A 20,621-nucleotide genomic window follows, 5' to 3' on the forward strand; every position below is an offset into this window, starting at 1 on the left:
GTGTATCCTCCAATATCCCAAAATGCTTTGTGGCATGTTTGACGAAATACTCAGAGCAGGCGCCTGAAGGACTTGCTATCAGTGTACACTCCGCACTAGGTATTCATTTTTATGCTTCAAAAAATCTGTCAGGACATCTCTGTTAAACTAGTGGGGAAAATAACAAAAACACAACGTTAAATTAGGCGACTGCAAAAATGAAATGCGAGTTAAAAGTAGGATCGGGAATGAACAAATTATGTAATTTGTCAGCTCTGTTTGAAATAAAATTAAGAGGACCAGAATTAGGCTCAGGCAAGATATGAAGGTAAAAACAAAGATTATTTTGTAATTAACAGCCTTTTCTGAGTTTAATTATAAAAGAATCAGCTCAATTTGTTTAAAGGGACTTCACCTGATTAAAAATAAAACCTGAAAACTTCAAGCCCTACTTGTGTGTGTGTTCGGATTTACTTTTCCCACAATACTTGTTATATTTCATTTATGCAATATGGACCTCTTTTAATATGGGGCATAACACCTTATTTTAAAATAAAATACAGTGCATGGTGGGATACTAGCGTATTAATTTCCACGGTTCGTTGCGCTGCTGGGAATTGTAACTGAACTATTCTAATGGTTTGTGCATGCATTAAGCCTGACTAAACATGAAACGGTACTTCAGTGTGGACGCTTTGAGCTGGATTAATTAGAGCGGTTTCGAGTACGGTTGTCGAGATCGGTTATGTAGTATGGACAGGGCCTTTATCTGCAAACCTAATCGGCCCAGAATTTGGGACATTCTCTGAAAAGCAAAGCGGCCCAGATTTTGGGACATAAATGAAAACAGGGGCAGTCTATATGTAAAATTATGATTACATTAGAGATAAACTAATGTATCTGTAACAAAACTGTAATAGTGACAAGTGTGGAAGATATATTTGCTATTAAAATATATCGCGCAAACGATTATAGATATATGCTATTTGAAAAAAAAAGACACCAGCACAGAAAGCCAATTCTTACATTCGTGCATAACATGAAAATTCATATAAAGTAATAACCCATAGTTTGTTATATTAGTACAGCAACATACCACATTATATTTTAATTGAAAACTTGTGGAAAGCAAATCTCTCTCTCTCACTCTCACTCTCACTCTCTCTCTCTCTGATCGCAATGTTAAAAATCCTGCAGGCTTGCCCACTGTGACTACATATTCCTGTGACAGACAAGGACCAATCAGAACGCGAGACTGTTATGCTGTTCTATCCCAAAAACCGGGCCTGTCTCTACCTCATTAGATACTAGATAACATTAGATGCTACACAGGGACGTCTGATAACCCTCTCTGTTACACAACTTTGATATTCAGTGGCTCCAAAAGAATAACCAATACAAATACACAAGAATGGGGAACCAGTTAGAAGTTGTTATTGCTTAGACGTGTAGCAGATCCCATATTAAAATAGAATTTAAGATATTGTATTTACTTTTATGTACCCTAACCTGGAAAACCTCATTAAGTTGGCCACCTATTTTTGAAGAAGTAAGCAAAGATATGTATATATATATATATATATATATATATATATATATATATATATATATATATATATATATATATATAAACTCGCTAAACTCTACAGTCCTGCGTCACCTGACCCACTTCCTGTATCTGATGTCATTGGCGATTGGAGATGATGACATTGATAATTCATAACTGTTTTCCATGAAAGCAGCTGAAACTGGTTTCTCTACGAATTAATTCCTTGCACATTTCTGCTTATAAATCATGTCTTCTAATAAACGTTTTTTTTTTTTTTTGCTGGCATAAAATAATTACTCCTTACACTAATATGCTTGAGAAAAACGTCATTCATTGATTTAGTTGTCAGGGTATTGTGACAGCTCGTAAAGCAGTTTCTTCCTGCTGTGTAATTATCTCCCATTTTCTATACCTAATCATTTTCATATAGAGTAACGTTATTGTGATTACGTGATTTTTTTAAGCATGATATTTGCACATTGCTTACCGAGTGCTAAACGACTGAGAGGAAAAGGAACGAAAACAATATTTCCAATTAGCTTTCGAGTATTTCTTCTCTGTAATCTGACATCTCACGAGATCTCACATATAAAAGGTGTCGGTTGTGCTGAGGTCTCGCGGTACTTGACGAATAAACTGGTTGGTGGGACAGTGTTGAAAAGCCGGGTAGTTTATGAGCAGCGCGGCGTGGTAGTGGCGGTCTGTTTTGTAGAAATAATAATACTAACAATATCTGAGATTTTGTGTGGCTATTGTAATTTCAATTTCAGTTTTGTTTTAATACTACTGCACTCTTTGATGGGATTACCCAGAAGGCAAAACTAAAAGATTTTACTTTCAACGTTTTTATTGTGTAGAAGAAGCCAGCGGAAAAGAAAGACAAACAAAGCATGTCCGAGACAGAAAACATCGCCGTGGAGCAAGAGCAGCGGCTGGAAGCAGAAGATGAGGTGAACAACAGAAACTCTTTAAATAAACAACTGTTCTCTCCACAACAAGAGAAAAAAGTCTCGCAGTTTAAAAAATATATAAATATGGACATGTGATTAACAGTTTGTGTGTTAATGGTATCTACAGTCTTCCCATGTCGTAGTTTTATGAATAATTAATTTAATACATAATAATAAAATAACTTGACTGATTAAACGTTTTTTATACGCCATGCTAATAATGATAGTGTTTCGCGAGCTGTAGTTGTCATGCTGTGGTGGTTTTTCGTTTTACTTTTTCATTTCCTTGGTTATTTAAGATAAAAAATATATATCTAAATATTATGATAAGGGGTGGAAACTGGAAGCTGTGTTGCGAGTAAGTTACATATACGGTACCATACTTTTTGAGATTACACTGTAGAAAAGACAACGGAGTGAATTGAAAACCAAAAACAAGTATCTCGTCGTCGTATCCTTCATTCGCTGTGAAACATTTTCGCTTATTGTATATGTATTTTACCACATGTCATATGTGAACAAGTAATCTAATTAAATTACATGTGTGATGTTTGGATATCATTGCCTGTATAGTTAACATCCAGCTGATTTAACGAATGCCCCTTTTGAAAAGATGGACTTTTTTCCCCCTCACCTTTATCGGCCTAGTTGCGTCTAGCTCCCTATCATTCGCAACAACTAGGGAGTGAAGTAATTCAATAAATTAAATTTGAATGGCTGCTGCCCTCTTCCTGTTACGGAAGGGGTTCGTTATTCTTGACAATTAAGTGGCTTAGATTGGCAACGTATACAAAACAGTACAGTAAATCATCCGATTCTTATTCTCCTGTTAAATTACATCACATGAAACGTGAGAAATACAAACCGCCCACTTGTTTTGAGAGGTTTACTGCTCCAACACTATCTTCTTTACTGTTCTGGAACGAGCCATAACTGTTTTGAATTGAGGTTCATTTGACTACTAGCGAAATTTGTACGCAGGTGACCTTTTATTTGTATTTATTAAATTGCCCATTGCTTTAAGAACAACATAAGGCCGTTTTGATAATACATTCGTTGGTACCCTTTTTTTTTTCTTTTTTTCTGTAAAATGCTAAGGTAAGGTCAGTGTGAGTATCGGTATTCACCATCTTTGTTTCAATCTTCTCTTGTACTGCATGTCCAGTTAGTTTACATACATTGTTAAATATCTTAGTCATAGCATACATAACATATTCTAGATTAGTAACTTGCCACCCTAAATCATTAAACCTTATCTGCCCTAGCAGAAAGGCTGCTGAAACTCCTGCATCTTTGGGCAAGTAAAGGTTTTGCCAAATGTAAACTCTTAAAACAAGAATGGAGACTGTAGCCTTGCAGGTTGTAGTAATATTTCAAATTCTAGATTGAAAAATGTAATTTGTGTTTTACCTTTGCACACCATTCACCCTGATAAAAATATGAATTATTACTATAGGTCAAATAAATGCCTTGGTAATTATGACCTTTCTGTAAAAGACATTTAACAGTTTTTAATATATAACAATTAATTATACTCCAATCAATGGTATAATTTCATTTGAATTTTGTTAGGTGTGATAACAATCAAACCATGACTTTAATATCAGATTTTTTCTTGTGTGATAAGGAGGAAGAAACATCTGCACATGAAGAAGGTCAAGGAGACGCCTCACCAACCAAACAAAAGGATGCTCCGGAATTCCTTCCGGCCTATGAAGAGAAAATGGTAAACTACAAATTTGGCAGTGCTGGTTCATTTCTTGGTGGATTTTAAACCCAACCAAGTGCACCTGAAAGGGAGAGGTTGGTTTCTTGACTGACTTTTTTCTGCTCTTTGCTTATTTTTCTAGGTAGTTCAGAAGGTAGGGAGGACTTTATCCTCCTGCTGTTTTATTTCTCTGTCTGTCATACTTGGTCTGGATGGCTCAAATTTTGAATTTGCAGCCAATGGATATTAAGTATTTCACTTTGAAATGCCAAGATAAAAATCTGTAGAAAATTCCTCAACTCAGCTTGGCTTGTTTGTGAAGACTGTGGCGATTTTTGCTTTTGGCATCCAGGTCATGCACTTCATCTTTGTGTGAGATAAAGTGCATGAATTATAAATGTTTCCCACTGGTTTGGTCATAGTAATATACTGTTTGGCAACTGCAGACTTTCTGTCGTGACCCAACTACCTTGTTAATTCCCTTAAACCATGCAAAATGTTTTAATTCATTGTCTGTAAATTCAAATTTGAATTCCTCAAAACAAGACTTTGCCCTGGTGACTACATTAAGCCACCATTCAGTGAGTCTTGAACTATACAGGCAACGCAGGATTCTTTTGATTTCACCATGTTGTACATTGTTCACCCAAGAAAGCATGAAACCGGTCGGCCTGTACTTAATGTGGAAAGACACGACAATACACAGAACTGCACATCATGATCCACTGGTGTCTACCATCTACTTCCAGTATTTATGTTTTAAGTGTTTTTTTTGTCCAATTTGATCATTATGAATACATTAAGTATACTTGTACTGGTTTCTGGTTTCCAGTCCAGTATGAATACCAATGCCATTCAAGCTTTGTTTATATGCACACTTCTGGGGTGTGTAGTTAAGCTACTGTGTTTATTTAATCCACTTTAGAAAACCATATTGAGTAAATGCTTGCTAGGGCTGCAACAAAGGGTACATTTTGACCTTCGAAGGTTTGGAACACATTACCGAAGGAAGGTTTGAACCATCGATGGTACTAATTTGCATAATTTACTGGACATCACCATCGCTACTTGTTTATATTTGATTGAAAATCCTATTTTACATATGCAGTTTAAAAATACATTATATGGAACAGTAATCATGTTTTTTTTTTATTTAAATAGAAGTACGCATTGTTTATTTGCAAGTAATTGATGCTGCTTGCGAGTAAGCTTGCAAGACGAACCTTCAAAGGTTTAAAACAATCTTTGAATTCTGCCTAGTGAAGGAACCTTCTAATACAGCCCTAATGCTTGCACTGATTTATAAATGTTCAATACTTTATTATGCTTGAGGCAAGATGGGTGCATGCTGATGTCCTCAAAGCATTTCTGATGTAGAGTTTCTCCTTTGGGAACAAATGTAATTTGCCAAGTGGATGCATCCATGTTCAATGTACAAGGGATGGGGGAAGTAACATTCCAAGAACAGAAAAGCATACATGTACATTCTAGCCGAAACGCCTTACTTTTAAGGCTGTGCTTCACAAAATTGATTCCTTTGCCTTTTCCAATCTTAGCTGTGGCTAAAGTTTGAATGGCAATATGGTTATAGTCTGCTTACAATTTTTTTCTCGTCTATCTGAACAGCTATCTGACAAGTCAAACCGATTTGAGTACTTGCTGAAACAGACAGAAGTCTTCGCCCATTTCATTCAGCCTGCTGCTCAGAAAACCCCAACCTCGCCTCTGAAAATGAAGCCTGGCCGTCCCCGTGTAAAGAAAGATGAGAAACAGAACCTTCTGTCTGCCGGAGAGTAAGTTAACCCATATACAGCAGTGCTACGCCACAGTGTTTAAGCAAGGGAGTGTGGAAAGGCTCCTTTTGTGCTGAAGACTTCATACATTTCTCTGTCGTCTTTAGTAATCGTCACCGTCGAACCGAACAGGAAGAGGACGAGGAGCTCCTGACTGAGAACAGCAAAGCTACCAACGTCTGCACCCGCTTTGACGAGTCTCCCTCTTGTGAGTGGACCTTTTCATTTATCAACACATTGGAAATATTACTTTTCATTGGTACTCGTGTATTAGGTGGCTAGAAAGGGTTGTCTACAGAACAGTAACCCAAGTCACAATTAGATGCTCTTGAGATGTGTATCCTTATTCAAAGGGGAATTAAACAAACCCGTTTTTCTGTTGGGTAGGGCTGTAATGACGAGTAAATTTTGACCTTAGAAGGTTTGGAACACATTACCGGAGGAAGGTTCGAACTTTCAATGGTACTAATTTGCATAATTTACTGGTGATGTCACCATAGCTACTAGTTTATTTGATTGAAAATCCTATTTTGCAGGTAATCCATATAAATTGAATTAAATTCACCTGTAGTTTTAAATGTTATATTGAACAGTAATCATGTTTTTATAATACTGTTTCTGTTAAGAGGGGTGGGGGGGGGGGGAAACAGTGCTTGAATGCCGCCTGACAAATTCTTGCCTAGCGAACAAACTTTTAAACACAGCCCTACTTTTTGATTTAATTTATTGTTGAAACCTAATGCCCCAAAAGAAAGCTCTTAATGTAGTTATCTTTGGATATGTGTACATGTGTTAATTTGCTTTTATTTTAAACAGATGTTAAATGTGGTACTATGAGAGATTACCAGGTTCGTGGGTTGAACTGGCTGATTTCACTGTATGAGAATGGCATCAATGGTATCCTTGCAGATGAAATGGTAAGTTTGTGGCCAGCTTTTGGAATACTGCATGTCAAATCCATTATTTTATATATAGGTACATACACAATGAATTGTGTGTGTCGGATCTTTGAGTTACTGAAACAGTAACTTGGCACTATTGGGTTTCCAATCAACTTTGAATTGTAGTAATTGCTTGCAAAAGTATTTATTATATTTAATCAATTTATGTTGATCTGTTTGTTTTCTATACAGGGTCTGGGGAAAACCTTGCAAACCATTTCTCTGCTTGGGTACATGAAGCACTACAGAAATGTTCCAGGTCCGCACATGGTGTTGGTCCCCAAGTCCACGCTGTACAACTGGATGAACGAGTTTAAACGATGGGTCCCATCCCTGCGGGCTATCTGCCTCATTGGAGACAAGGAGCAAAGAGTATGTACAGCCTTGCAGGGTTATGATTAGTGTAGCTGTCCTGTGCAGTTTTATATAACCACTGGAAATGTATGTTGTAGTCACATGTTGAAAGTATTTCTTATACGACTAGTGTATTTTGTAGTAAAGGCAGACATTAATTTGATATTGATGCATGACATCATAACCTTCTTTATTAACAAAGACCAAATGTTTCCCTTTTGTGTTCTAAGCAGGTTCTTCAAACCAGAGATAAAAAGGTTTTGAGTTTAATGTTGAGTAAACAGTAAACAATCACCTAGAAATATTACAAGAAAATTGTAAGACTTGTAAAGACTGAGTATGCCCTTGAATACCTGTACAAAATAAGCTTTTGCGATGCTATTCCATACCCTCTTTGTTTTGCAGGCAGCTTTTGTTCGTGATGTGCTTCTTCCAGGAGAGTGGGATGTCTGTGTGACCTCCTATGAAATGCTGATCAAAGAGAAATCTGTGTTTAAGAAGTTTAACTGGAGATACCTTGTGATAGATGAGGCCCACAGGATCAAAAATGAAAAATCAAAGGTGTGTGTCTCTGATTAAGTCCAGTATACACAAGTGATTTTGACTGTGTACTGTCCTTATCTTCTGCACTTGTCATTTTCCAGCTCTCTGAAATAGTACGAGAGTTCAAAACGACCAACAGGCTGCTGTTAACAGGAACGCCTCTTCAGAACAACTTGCATGAGCTTTGGGCTCTCTTGAACTTCCTCTTACCCGATGTGTTCAACTCCTCAGAAGTACGTTTTCATACTTTTATTTTAGGTTCATGCTGTAATTGTATTTAGTGTTGTATAACATGGCCTATAAAAAGACAAATAGAAATACATATTTAAATTGTTTTGGATTCTGTGTAATTGGTAGCAGAGTAGTGTACAAATAGATGAACCACATGCAAAGGCAGTATATCTGTTAACTTGAATGTGGGGTTTTACTCTGGTAGCTGTTCTAGTCCCTTTTTTTTTTCTTTTCTAGGATTTTGATTCATGGTTTGATACCAACAATTGTCTTGGGGACCAGAAGCTTGTTGAGCGTTTGCATATTGTAAGTCTTAAGAAATCTTATCCTTATTTAAAGCTACTTGTCTTCATTTTGCATTTTGAAAACATGAGTTTCCACTCTTCCCACACAAGGTACTGCGACCTTTTTTGCTAAGGAGAATTAAGGCCGAAGTAGAAAAAAGTTTGCTTCCAAAGAAAGAGGTGAAGATGTACGTGGGCCTCAGCAAAATGCAACGAGAATGGTAAGTGGGAATAAGTTTGAAATGCATACAGTACCAAACATGGCACCTGCGAGAATTGAAATGCATTTGAATCTACTTGGTTGCAAAAGTTTGTCTATCTGTTTAACTACTATTGATTTTAACAGGTACACCAAGATTTTAATGAAGGATATTGACATTTTAAACTCTGCTGGGAAGATGGACAAAATGAGGCTGCTGAACGTGCTGATGCAGCTGCGAAAGTGCTGTAACCACCCGTACCTGTTTGATGGAGCCGAGCCCGGGCCCCCCTATACCACTGACATGCACTTGGTGGTCAACAGTGGGAAGATGGTGGTGCTGGACAAGCTGCTGCCCAAAGTGAAAGAGCAAGGTCAGTGTGTGTTTAGTTTTATACTGTTTATGTCCTACCTAGCTTCACTTTTACTTGTCCATTTCTAGTGATGTCTAAATTTGTATTACCCTTGCTTAATTTCTATACCCCCCCCCTTTTTTTTTTTTATATATATATATATATATATATATATTAAATAAAATAAAATAAATAAATAAAACTAAACTAATTGTGTGCTTTTAAAACAACATGAACTAAGCTGTATCCGAAGGTTTGTTCGCTAGCCAGGGATTAGGTTAGTCAGACAGGTTCACACACTTTATTATTTTTTATTTTTTCCTTTTAACAGAAACTGACAATGTGTGAATACTATAAATTACACGTCACTCACATGCAAAATTCGATCTTTTGATTTGTATAATGCATGTTATGTAAACAAACGTTGTTAATAAAATCCGCTACCAAATAGTTATATTTAAGTACAACTGGAGCAGGGTATAGTATCCAAAGCAATGGGCTCGTACCTCTAGTGGCTGTGTACAAAACGGTGTAAGAGAAGTGCTATGGTAGAATATGCTTGAAACATACAAAATATAATCATTTTAATTTCGAAAACTGAGCACCGTCCGCCCCTCCCAACTCCAGCTTGTGTTATCCAGAGTCAAACCTTTAATTTCTTCATTTGCCATCTTGACAGCAAAGCCTTGTATAGCGTAAGCTGTATTTAAAGAAATGTTTCGAAACCCCTCTGCTGTTTGGGATTTTTTTGTTAAATGCCCAGTCAACCAAAAAAATTGTCTAATTCAAACTCTGTGCAAGTGACTCGTATCATGGAGGCATAACCAATCTCTGGGGTCACTTGACAAGTTTAAGTTCATATTAGTAGTAATATAGTATTAATATTTTTAGTAGTAGTAAAATGTGACTGATAACCTGCTTGGAACGGTGACTGTTAAATAAAGCTTTGTCCGCTGCAGTTGGTGCAATGCAAGCTTACTGTATAGATCACAAGCAGGCTCAGTTGTGTAAATAAGCAACATGTATTTATTTAAATTATAAAAATATGATTACTGTAATAACATTTTTAAACTACATGTGAATGTTTTATTCCATTTATATGGATTCCCTGTAAAAGAATGGGATTTTCAGTCAAATATAAATAAGCAGCTATGGTGACTTTGCCAATGAATTATCCAAATGAGTACCATCGAAGGTTCAAACCTTCCTTCGGTAATGTGGTACCCTTTGTTGCAGCCCTAAAGCTTGCTCATTTCCACTAAGCAGAAGTGACCAACTATCATGCACATTCTGGGAAAATTAAGTTACTGCAACTAATGGCAAATGCCGGAGAAAGAGGCTTGGTGTGGAACTATTTTAGATTTCAGCCAGATGACAACGGCAATCTGGTTGAAGGCTGACAGCCAAAGTGTTTAAGAAGGGAGGAAACGCCACCAATTCATTGAAACATCTTTCAGATCGCCACCCCTGATCTCTGTGCTGAAGTTTTGTGGTAATCTGTATTTGTGTATGTAATGTGGTAGCTGTGAAACTCCTGTGTTTTAAATTGCATGCATGAGCAGTGGAAAGACCAGGATGAATACAGACTTCATTGCCAGCATATCAGTTTCCCTACAGATAACAGGATCAATGTGACGCTTTTCCTGCAGAGGAAAGCACAGGACCTTTAGAAGCTTCCAAGTCACACTGCAAAAGTCCGCCAATGCATCCGACTGCAGATTCAGCAAATAAAAACAAAAAACACTTGGTTTATTATAGTAGCTAGAGTGGTTGTCTTGTGTAATTTGACTTTCTTTGCAAGATTAATGAGCATGATGGGCCGAATGGACTCCTTGCTAGTAAAATGTCTTCTGTTACTTAGTGCGCCCCTATTTGGATTTAAAACTTTAATTACTCTTCTGTTGAGTCATATGTGCATGTCCGTTCTTGACTTTTCCTAAATATATGGAATTAAATATCCTGATGGCGATTGAGTCTGAGCGCAGCTTCGGCTGAAACATTTGGATCAGAAACTGGAAAAGCAGCTTGCAAATGCCCCTCAGCCTTCACCCTTCACCCAGTCCTGCACAAGCAAGAGGAGAAGGTGCCAGGTAGCGAAGTGCAATGACAATAAACCTGTGGATGTCTGCGCCCGTTGTTCAATAAGGCAGTTTGTGGTAAATGCACAGGAAAAATTGAGAAGCGTTTTTTCTGTGTGGACTGTATAACTGAGTAAGCTGCCAGGTCGAACACTTAGAAAAAAATGATACAGAAGCTCCATTGAACAGTGTTTCACGCAAAGCGCTTTAATTTTCGATACTGGAAGTTGTGTTTTATGTACAAAAATTAATAAACTGTTTTTACTATTTTCTATATACATACACATGTTTACACCTTTTTTACACTAGTTTCTTTTGAAATGTTTATTTTAATGTCGTTTTTCATTTTTTGTAGTCGTGCTGTTCATGTGCTACTTTTGAAAATAACTATGTATTTTCATGTGAATATGATGTTTCTGCTATTGAAATGCTATATATGATGAATAAAACTTGAGTTGTATTTGCTAGTTTCTTTAATTTTCATATCAAAGCAGTTTTAAAATGTATGGGACAGAATGACCCATGTGGTGGTTTTAGGTAGTTCGGCGGTTCTAGTGTGAAGGCCCTTATCGAAGCCATTTCAGTTTAGTCACTAATGTGGTAAAAAAAGGAGCTAATATTGAACCTTTTCATGATTTGCTGCTAAGTGTATATGTACCTAATTAGCAATATTGAGAGGACACTTTTTTGTGTGTTTACTATGAAACAATAACAGTTTTTTTTTTTTTTTTTTTTATGGTGCCCGTTCTTTTTTCCAGGTTCTCGTGTGCTGATCTTTAGCCAGATGACTAGAGTGCTGGACATCTTGGAGGATTACTGTATGTGGAGAAACTATGGTTATTGCCGACTTGATGGCCAGACGGCACATGAGGAGAGACAGGTAAGCTTAAAGTAAATTTGTGCCATAGCTTAAATGCTTTTTCAAAGTAATGTTCTAGACTTTATTTTATTTTATTTTATTTTTTTTCTTTTAAAGAATTCCATCAATGCTTTCAACGCTCCAAACAGCTCCAAGTTTCTCTTCATGTTGAGCACTCGTGCTGGTGGTCTTGGAATAAACCTCGCCACTGCAGATGTTGTCATCATCTATGATTCTGACTGGAATCCCCAAGTAGACCTTCAAGCTATGGTAAGTAGTAAGCTAGTAACAGGAAAGAAGGTAGAATATTTCTTTCTGTACAGTTCAAGTCTTGTGTAAAGTTTGTATTAAGTCTACATTGAATTTTTTTATTCGCCCTTAGGATCGAGCCCACAGAATTGGTCAAAAAAAGCAAGTCAGAGTTTTCCGGTTCATCACAGATAATACTGTAGAGGAGAGAATTGTAGAACGGGCTGAGATGAAACTCAGGCTGGATTCCATTGTCATTCAGCAAGGTAAACCTGAGCTTCAGTGGAGTGCTGCTCAAGACTACATCTGGAATGTTTAACTATGTGGTTATGTTTAAGCCATATATTCCCTGCTTGAGCTGTTTTGTTTAAATGCTACATATATGACCCCAAAGCAACTTTCAGTGGCTTTTGCTTGTACTGTTGAACTTTTATCTTTATTTTTTCCTCCTCTCCCCTTCACTTCATAGGAAGGTTAGTGGACCAGAACTTGAACAAACTTGGGAAAGATGAGATGTTGTCAATTATTCGGCACGGTGCTACTCATGTGTTTGCATCAAAGGATAGCGAGATCACAGACGAAGATGTTGATGCTGTTCTGGAAAGAGGAGAAAAGAAGGTATGTATGGGGATGTACAAGTTAAAGGAACAATATAGAGTTGGGTTTTGGTTAGGAGGTACAGATGCATTTTTGCTGGATTGAGTCTTAAGAAACCCCTGAAGAGAGTATTCACTTTCTTTATTTACCTTCCTTTCAGACTGCAGAGATGAAAGAGAAGATGTTGAAGATGGGTGAAAGTTCTCTGAGGAACTTTACCATGGAAACGGATAACAGTGTGTACAATTTTGAAGGAGAAGACTACAGAGAGAAAAAGAAGGTAATTCGAGTGTTTTGAGATGGCATTCATCCCATCCGTGCATTGATCTTTCTGCAAGTGTGTAAAGCATATGTAAGTAATAATCCAAAGGTGCCCCATTTTCTTGCTACAGATGGCCCTTACAGAGTGGATTGAGCCACCCAAACGTGAACGAAAAGCAAACTATGCTGTCGATGCTTACTTCAGGGAGGCGCTGCGTGTCAGCGAGCCTAAAGTACCCAAGGTAGGTTTAAAGTGTCATCCCAAATGCACAACCCGTGGTGGTACACATTGTGAATACACTTTGAATGTTGTGACTTATTTATTTTTTTCCTCCTTTTTTTTTTTAAGGCTCCACGTCCTCCTAAGCAACCCAATGTCCAAGACTTTCAGTTCTTCCCTCCTCGCTTGTTTGAGCTGCTGGAAAAAGAGATCCTGTATTACAGAAAAACTATTGGCTATAAGGTATGTTGCTGTCCATAATAGAATGCAGTGTGAAATAACATGGTGACCTTCAGTGAACAAATATTGGGCCATCAAAAGCTTCAGAAATTATTTGCGCTTTTATGGAATTCCTGTGACTTTTTTTTTTAAATTATTTTTTTATTTTTATAGTTGTGAAATGTATATGGTGTCTTAAGAAATAACAGTGCTTCATCTGTTGCCACATACCAAGTAAAAGGTTTTGTTTTTAATTCTTTTGGCAGGTCCCTAGAAATCCTGAAGTGCCCAATGCAGTGCAGGCACAGAAAGAGGAACAGAGCAAGATTGACGAAGCAGAGTCTCTTAATGAAGAAGAATTGGACGAAAAAGAGAAACTCCTCACCCAGGTAAAACTGCAAATCCTAAACCTTCACAAAATGTTTTAGGAATGTTAGCATGTGTCACGCGCCCCACCCTCTTCACAATTGTTCCCGTATGTTGCAGGGTTTCACTATTTGGAACAAAAGGGATTTTAACCAGTTCATCAAGGCTAATGAGAAATGGGGACGGGATGATATTGAGAATATTGCACGAGAAGTAGAAGGCAAATCTCCAGAGGAAGTGATGGAGTACTCTGGTAAGTGTCTGTCTCTGTCTCTGTGGTATTGCAATTGCATCCAGACACAAACCTTAAGACATTATGACCAACCATTTGGGTTCAAAACTAACAGATTCTGCTAATATTCCATATTGTTAGTGTTACTGGTGGAATTTTTATTTTTTTTCCCTCGCTGAAGCCCAGTTAACAGCACAGCTATTTGTTTGCTTGTGAACCCTTGCTCCAGTAGTCACTTTTTCAAATCTAAATCTATTCCCTTAGCTGTTTTCTGGGAGAGGTGCAATGAGTTACAGGACATTGAGAAGATCATGGCACAAATTGAAAGGGGGGAAGCCAGGATTCAAAGGAGGATCAGCATAAAAAAAGCACTTGATTCAAAGGTAAGGTGTCCTGCTGTACTGCCCAGGGGCGCTTAACTTTGTATTAACCCTTTGCAGTCCATTTATTAAGTGCGTGTCAGGTGCGTCAGGTCCAATTTATTTTCACACGTGCCGTTAATTTTAGACGCACTGTTTTAAGTGTTTTTTTTTCCAGTCAAACGGGTTTAAAAGGCCCTGCATATCAAAGCACTCACTAGGCATCTCTAACCCTGCCCCACCCTTTCGTTCGCTACAGCTTTCATATATGCTAAGAAATAAATAAGAATAATAGTTGTACATACCGATCAATCATCTCCTGATCACTCATTTTATCACCAAACGCCTCAATAATGCGATCCAAGTCATTATTTTATTACTAGAACATCTGAAAAAAGCTCTGCAAATGTCTGTGGTATTCTCTGAGTGCTGATGTAGTCACAGCCAGCTTGTTTTCTTATGGCCTCCATTATCAGATGCCAGGGGCAAGTATGACTATTCATGAGAAGGTGTGTGTGTGTGTGTTTTTTTTTTTTTTTTTTCTTTAATCGGCTTGTCTCGGCTCCTGTCGCTCCCACTCGGCCATTGAATGGTTTTCTCGGCTTTTTCCGGAGAAAAAACGACTAGAAACCCATTTCTTGCGTCTTTTTGATTTGTCGGACAGGGTCCGACATTGGACCGGATAAGAATAATTGCAATGTCAGACCAGGTCCGACATAGGACCTCAAAGGGTTAATAGTGGGCAAAGGTAAAGAACTGCCAAGTTATGCAAGGCGAATACCGCTTGTATTGCGAATACTGTTCCTTACCTTTTTTTTTTTCTTTTAATAATGCTCTTATACTCTCTCTCTCTCTCTCTCTTCCTTCAAATATTTTTGCAAGTAATAAATAAATATGCTTATTTTAAGTATTAATATTTCGTCTCCTGACTGCCTGCGAAGTTCACATTCATATAACGAGGTTTGTTCTTGCTGTTGGCTAATGTTAGCCACAGTGCAGACCTTAAGTCGCACCAATATGGTCATGTAGGGATAATATTTGTTTGTAAATGTGGCCCATCTTGAATACTTCAATTTTTATTTATTTTAAAGCAAACCAATGCCAAACACAACAGGGTATAATACATAAATGAAAGTGGCGGGGCAAAATGGCACATGCTCCATGGGTTAGGTACCTATGCTGGTGCCCCAAGTTGAATCGCTCATATGTAGAATATGGTTTATGATGCTTATATGTGAGATTATAGAACTAATTGTACGAGACCCTTTTTAATTTATATTTTATACAAATATGGCTTACTTTTTATTTAAGTTTCTTTTGATGTAGTCTACAGTATAATACTGTTGCTCCACTAATCTTTTTCTCCCAATATCAGATTGGGCGTTACAAGGCTCCCTTTCACCAGCTGAGAATATCCTATGGCACTAACAAAGGAAAGAATTACACAGAGGAGGAAGACCGTTTCTTGATCTGCATGCTGCACAAGTTGGGCTTTGATAAGGAGAGTGTTTATGATGAGCTGAGGCAGTGCATTCGTAACTCTCCACAGTTCAGATTTGACTGGTTCCTCAAATCCAGGACAGCTATGGTAAGACCAGGGTCTGAAGTTAAAATCTGCATCTATACAAAATGACCAGCAGCTTGAATTATTCAGCAGGGCAAGAATAAAGATAAATTTATCAAACCAAATGCGCTCCAGCAGTTTCTGGCATGAGCCACCCCTGCACAGATTAACACTAACAAAGGGGGATAACAGTAGGCATGGTTTTTGTTTTGTTTTTCTGTGCTATAAATGGTGTACTTTTTAGAATGGATTACTTTTTTTTTTTTTTTTAGGCATGCAATTTATTGTAGTTGCCATAACCCATGTCAAGGCTGTTCTAAAACTGCTCCCCCCCCCCCCCCCCCCCCCCCCCCATAGGAGCTGCAAAGACGTTGCAACACCTTAATCACTCTGATCGAGAGGGAGAACATGGAGCTAGAGGAGAAAGAGAAAGCAGAGAAGAAAAAACGTGGACCTCGACCTTCCTCCGTGAGTTATTTTTCTCAATTCTCCTAGTTTGTCTAAACTGTACCTGTCTTACAGTAGTGAGTACCACTATTATGGGGTAACTTTCCTGGCCTGAAGCAATTTTTGTGCTTGCCCCCCAATCAGATCCAAAAACGCAAGGCAGATGGGACCCCAGATGGCCGTGGAAGAAGAAAGAAATTTAAAGCTGTGAACTGAACACTTTTTACATTCCATTTAATTTGTCTAGTTTTTATTCTACGGGTTGTTATTAAATGTACTGTATGAACTCTAGCAATTAAGTTTACTATATGTTCATGTGTACTGTACTAGGAATGTAGTACTTAATACAGGTATGATTTCTAGTGATTTACAAATGCAACAGCTGTGCTGAACTTTTTGTTAACACAAGGTAATAAATACTTTTGTTTAAGTCTTTGGTTTTATTTTCTTGTGTGTGGTTAAGCCAATGTACATTAAGCTTTCTAAGAAATCAAAGGCGTAATTGGAAATATGAAGGCTGTTCAAAGAATGTGCTATTTAGTCATTAGAAATTTCTCTCATTGGTTTGCCTAAGGCAAGCACAAATGGTGTACATAAAATTAACCATAAAGGTATTTGCAGGATATACAGTGCCATGAAAGCAATTGCCCCCTGTCTGATTTTCTGCATTTTTGCACTTTTCACATTGTATTTGGTCAGTTTTTTTTTTTGTGGGTTGTAGTAGAGGGAATCTGAGAAAAAATGACCCCAATTTAGTGCTTTTCATTTGTTTGGTGTGCAAGGTAATCAAACATGCAATCTTCAGGTGTGAAAGTTATTGCCCCCCTAGTTAACTCAACCCAATTAAAGGGATAATTAGGGTCAGCTGTTTGAGTACTTTGGTTAACAGCCAGGCCTGATTTGGGCCAGCTCTGCCCAATATAAATCTGACTAGCTTTGGCCCTTTCCATCAGAGTGAAGTTGTCAGCACACAGGTTCTGAGGCACATCATGCCACAAACAAGAAATTCCTGAAGACTTCCGGAAAAAAGTTGTTGATGCCTATCATTCTGGAAAGGGTTACAAAGCCATTTCTAAGGCTCGGGGGGCTCCACCGAACCACAGTTGGGTCCAAATGGAGAAATTTTGGGACAGTAGTGAATCTTCCCAGGAGTGGCCGTCTTGCCAAAATCTCTCCCAAGAGCAAGGCGTAAAATTGTCCAGGAAGTCACAAAGAACCCTAGAACAACATCCAGGGATCTGCAGACCTCTCTCTCCTCAGCTAAGGTCAGTGTTCATGACTCCACCATCAGAAAGACACTGGGCAAAAATGGGATTCATGGCAGATTAGCAAGGCGGAAACCATTGCTCACTAAGAACAACATGAATGCTTGTCTCAAGTTTGCCAAAAAGCACCTGGATGATCCTCAAGAGTTCTGGAACAATGTTCTATGGACAGGAGTCAAAAGTGGAATTTTTTGGCCGACATGGGCCCCGTTATGTCAGGCGAAAACCAAATACTGCATTCCACAGTTAGAACCTCATACCAACGGTCAAGCATGGTGGTGCTAGTGTCATGGTTTGGGGATGCATTGCTGCATCAGGACCTGGATGCCTTGCCAGCATTGAAGGAACCATGAATTCTGCTCTGTATCAGAATTCTATAGGAGAATGTCAGGCCATCCGTCCGTGAGCTGAAGCTGAAGCGCAGCTGGGTCATGCATCAAGACAATGATCCGAAACACACAAGCAAGTCTACATCAGAATGGTTGAAGAAAAATTAATTTTAAGTTTTGGAATGGCCTAGTCAAAGTCCAGACCTAAACCCCATTGAGATGTTGTGGCAGGACCTGAAACAAGCAGTTTGTGCTTGAAAACCCACAAATGTCATTGAGTTGAAGCAGTTCTGCATGGAGGAGTGGGTCAGAATTCCTCCACGGTGCTTTGAGAGACTAATCAGTAACTACAGGAAGCTTTTGGTTGCAGTTATTGCTGTTTAAAGGTGGCGTCGCCAGTTATTGAGTCTAAGGGGGCGGTTGGTGTTGCATAACTTTCTTTAATAAATAAATTAAATATGTATCACATTTTTGTGTTTTGTTCACTCGGGGTCCCAAAATCTAATATTAGGTTTTGGTTGAAGATCTGCTAACATTCAGTGTCAGAAATTTGCAAAAATGCAGAAAATCAGACCGGGGGCAAATACTTTTTCACGGCACTATTTGTAGATAGCATTGGTGCATTACTATTGTCTTGTCCTTTTAATCATCCATGTAAAATTACCACAGTAGTATTACAATTTGAGTTGTTCAAAAAAGCATTTGCTAAACTGGTAACTATACATTAAGCTTTTCCAAAAATACTTTTATTTTTGATGAAATAACCAATTATTGAAAAAGAGAAATCAACAACAGACTTAAGGAGCTGTTAGTGTTCGGTAGATCGTTACAAGAGGCAAGTTACTGAAGTTTGAAAAATTATTAGCCTGGAACAATGCCCCATCAACATTGTTTATGCAAAAAACAAAGGCATGTGAACTGGGAGCAGAGAGTAAAGTTATTGATAGTTTTCCCAACCCTAAAACAGATGAAGCATTGACCTAAATATAATTGCCAGCAATTGCTTTGCAAAGTATGTACGTGGGCTGTAAGCTTGTTTGAACAGTGATTAAAGTCAAGAATGAAATGCGACAGCCGAGTTTAAAAACATCCATGTAACTGATGGAGATTTACAAAGCGATGATGAAATTGCTGTTGCTGCACCTGTCCATATGATATGTGAAATACAAATTAGGAGGGGGGGTGTAAATGTGGAAATGTATTCTGGCGTAAAATGATAGATTGTCCCTGACTAATAGAGTCTTTGTAAGGTAGGCATTGAAAAAAAGAAATGTAGTTCTTGCTGTTTAAATGAGGAATGAAAAACATCTCCGAGAATGCCATAGCTATCCAAGAACACAGATTGACTGGCAATCGGTTAAGCTAATACACCTGTTCTTATTTAACAAACCAGGTAGGTATAAAAGGACAGGTTTCAAAGACAGTAGCTCTCTGTGAAGGGAAGGACCTGTGTATAGATCTTGAATACCGTGTAAGTTGCAACAAAGTATATTTAATCTGATTTTGTGAGTAATATACAGTACTGTGCAAAAGTTTTAGGCAGGTGTGAAAAAATGCTGTGAAGTAAGAATGCTTTCAAAAATAGACATGTTAATAGTTTATATTTATCAATTAACAAAATGCAAAGTGAGTGAACAGAAGAAAAATCTACATCAAATCCATATTTGGTGTGACCACCCTTTGCCTTCAAAACAGCATCAATTCTTCTAGGTACACTTGCACACAGTTTTTGAAGGAACTCGGCAGGTAGGTTGGCCCAAACATCTTGGAGAACTAACCACAGTTCTTCTGTGGATTTAGGCAGCCTCAGTTGCTTCTCTCTCTTCATGTAATCCCAGACAGACTCGATGATGTTGAGATCAGGGCTCTGTGGGGGCCATACCATCACTTCCAGGACTCCTTGTTCTTTACGTTGAAGATAGTTCTTAATGACTTTCGCTGTATGTTTGGGGTCGTTGTCATGCTGCAGAATAAATTTGGGGCCAATCAGATGCCCCCTGATGGTATTGCATGATGGATAAGTATCTGCCTGTACTTCTCAGCATTTTAGGAGACCATTAATTCTGACCAAATCCCCAACTCCATTTGCAGAAATGCAGCCCCAAACTTGCAAGGAACCTCCACCATGCTTCACTGTTGCCTGCAGACACTCATTCGTGTACCGCTCTCCAGCCCTGCGGCGAACAAACTGCCTTCTGCTACAGCCAAATATTTCAAATTTTGACTCATCAGTCCAGAGCACCTGCTGCCATTTTTCTGCACCCCAGTTCCTGTGTTTTCGTGCATAGTTGAGTCGCTTGGCCTTGAGTCGGAGGTATGGCTTTTTGGCCGCAAGTCTTCCATGAAGGCCACTTCTGACCAGACTTCTCCGGACAGTAGATGGGTGTACCAGGGTCCCACTGTTTTCTGCCAATTCAGAGCTGATGGCACTGCTGGACATCTTCCGATTGCAAAGGGAAGTAAGCGTGATGTGTCTCTCATCTGCTGCAGTAAGTTTCCTTGGCTGACCACTCTGTCTACGGTCCTCAACGTTGCCCGTTTCTTTGTGCTTCTTCAAAAGAGCTTGGACAGCACATCTGGAAACCCCTGTCTGCCTTGAAATTTCTGCCTGGGAGAGACCTTGCTGATGCAGTATAACTACCTTGGGTCTTGTTACTGTGCTCAGTCTTGCCATGGTGTATGACTTTTGACA

General features: G+C 38.4%; 1 protein-coding gene and 1 non-coding gene across 2 annotated transcripts; both read left to right on the forward strand.

Annotated features, from left to right (window-relative positions):
• The first annotated feature begins 2,145 nt into the window (after nucleotides 1–2,145).
• LOC117409261 (SWI/SNF-related matrix-associated actin-dependent regulator of chromatin subfamily A member 5) lies at nucleotides 2,146–16,765 on the forward strand. The gene is made up of 24 exons (XM_034015015.3): nucleotides 2,146–2,478; nucleotides 4,106–4,204; nucleotides 5,813–5,979; nucleotides 6,087–6,187; nucleotides 6,796–6,896; nucleotides 7,113–7,292; nucleotides 7,680–7,835; nucleotides 7,919–8,050; nucleotides 8,286–8,354; nucleotides 8,444–8,553; nucleotides 8,679–8,905; nucleotides 11,721–11,842; nucleotides 11,939–12,091; nucleotides 12,204–12,336; nucleotides 12,540–12,688; nucleotides 12,828–12,947; nucleotides 13,060–13,170; nucleotides 13,278–13,391; nucleotides 13,634–13,756; nucleotides 13,854–13,986; nucleotides 14,230–14,348; nucleotides 15,700–15,912; nucleotides 16,246–16,356; nucleotides 16,480–16,765. Exons 1-24 carry the CDS (start codon nucleotides 2,419–2,421, stop codon nucleotides 16,549–16,551), a joined length of 3,075 nt encoding a protein of 1,024 aa, XP_033870906.1. The 5' UTR covers nucleotides 2,146–2,418; the 3' UTR covers nucleotides 16,552–16,765.
• Nucleotides 11,521–11,647, forward strand: LOC117409693 (small nucleolar RNA SNORA16B/SNORA16A family). Its single transcript, XR_004545542.3, has one exon. It is a non-coding gene; the product is annotated as a small nucleolar RNA SNORA16B/SNORA16A family (small nucleolar RNA).
• Nucleotides 16,766–20,621: the final 3,856 nt, after the last annotated feature.

This window comes from Acipenser ruthenus, chromosome 2, assembly GCF_902713425.1.
Source record: "Acipenser ruthenus chromosome 2, fAciRut3.2 maternal haplotype, whole genome shotgun sequence".
NCBI classification, from domain to species: domain Eukaryota; kingdom Metazoa; phylum Chordata; class Actinopteri; order Acipenseriformes; family Acipenseridae; genus Acipenser; species Acipenser ruthenus.

Excerpts from the sequence above, each read along its gene's own strand:
- LOC117409261 (XM_034015015.3), top strand. The coding sequence starts at position 2,419 with ATGTCCGAGACAGAAAACATCGCCGTGGAGCAAGAGCAGCGGCTGGAA. Across the intron at positions 2,479-4,105 it reads GGCTGGAAGCAGAAGATGAG|GAGGAAGAAACATCTGCACA; the intron begins GTGAACAACAGA and ends TTGTGTGATAAG. Across the intron at positions 12,337-12,539 it reads TTCCATTGTCATTCAGCAAG|GAAGGTTAGTGGACCAGAAC; the intron begins GTAAACCTGAGC and ends TTCACTTCATAG.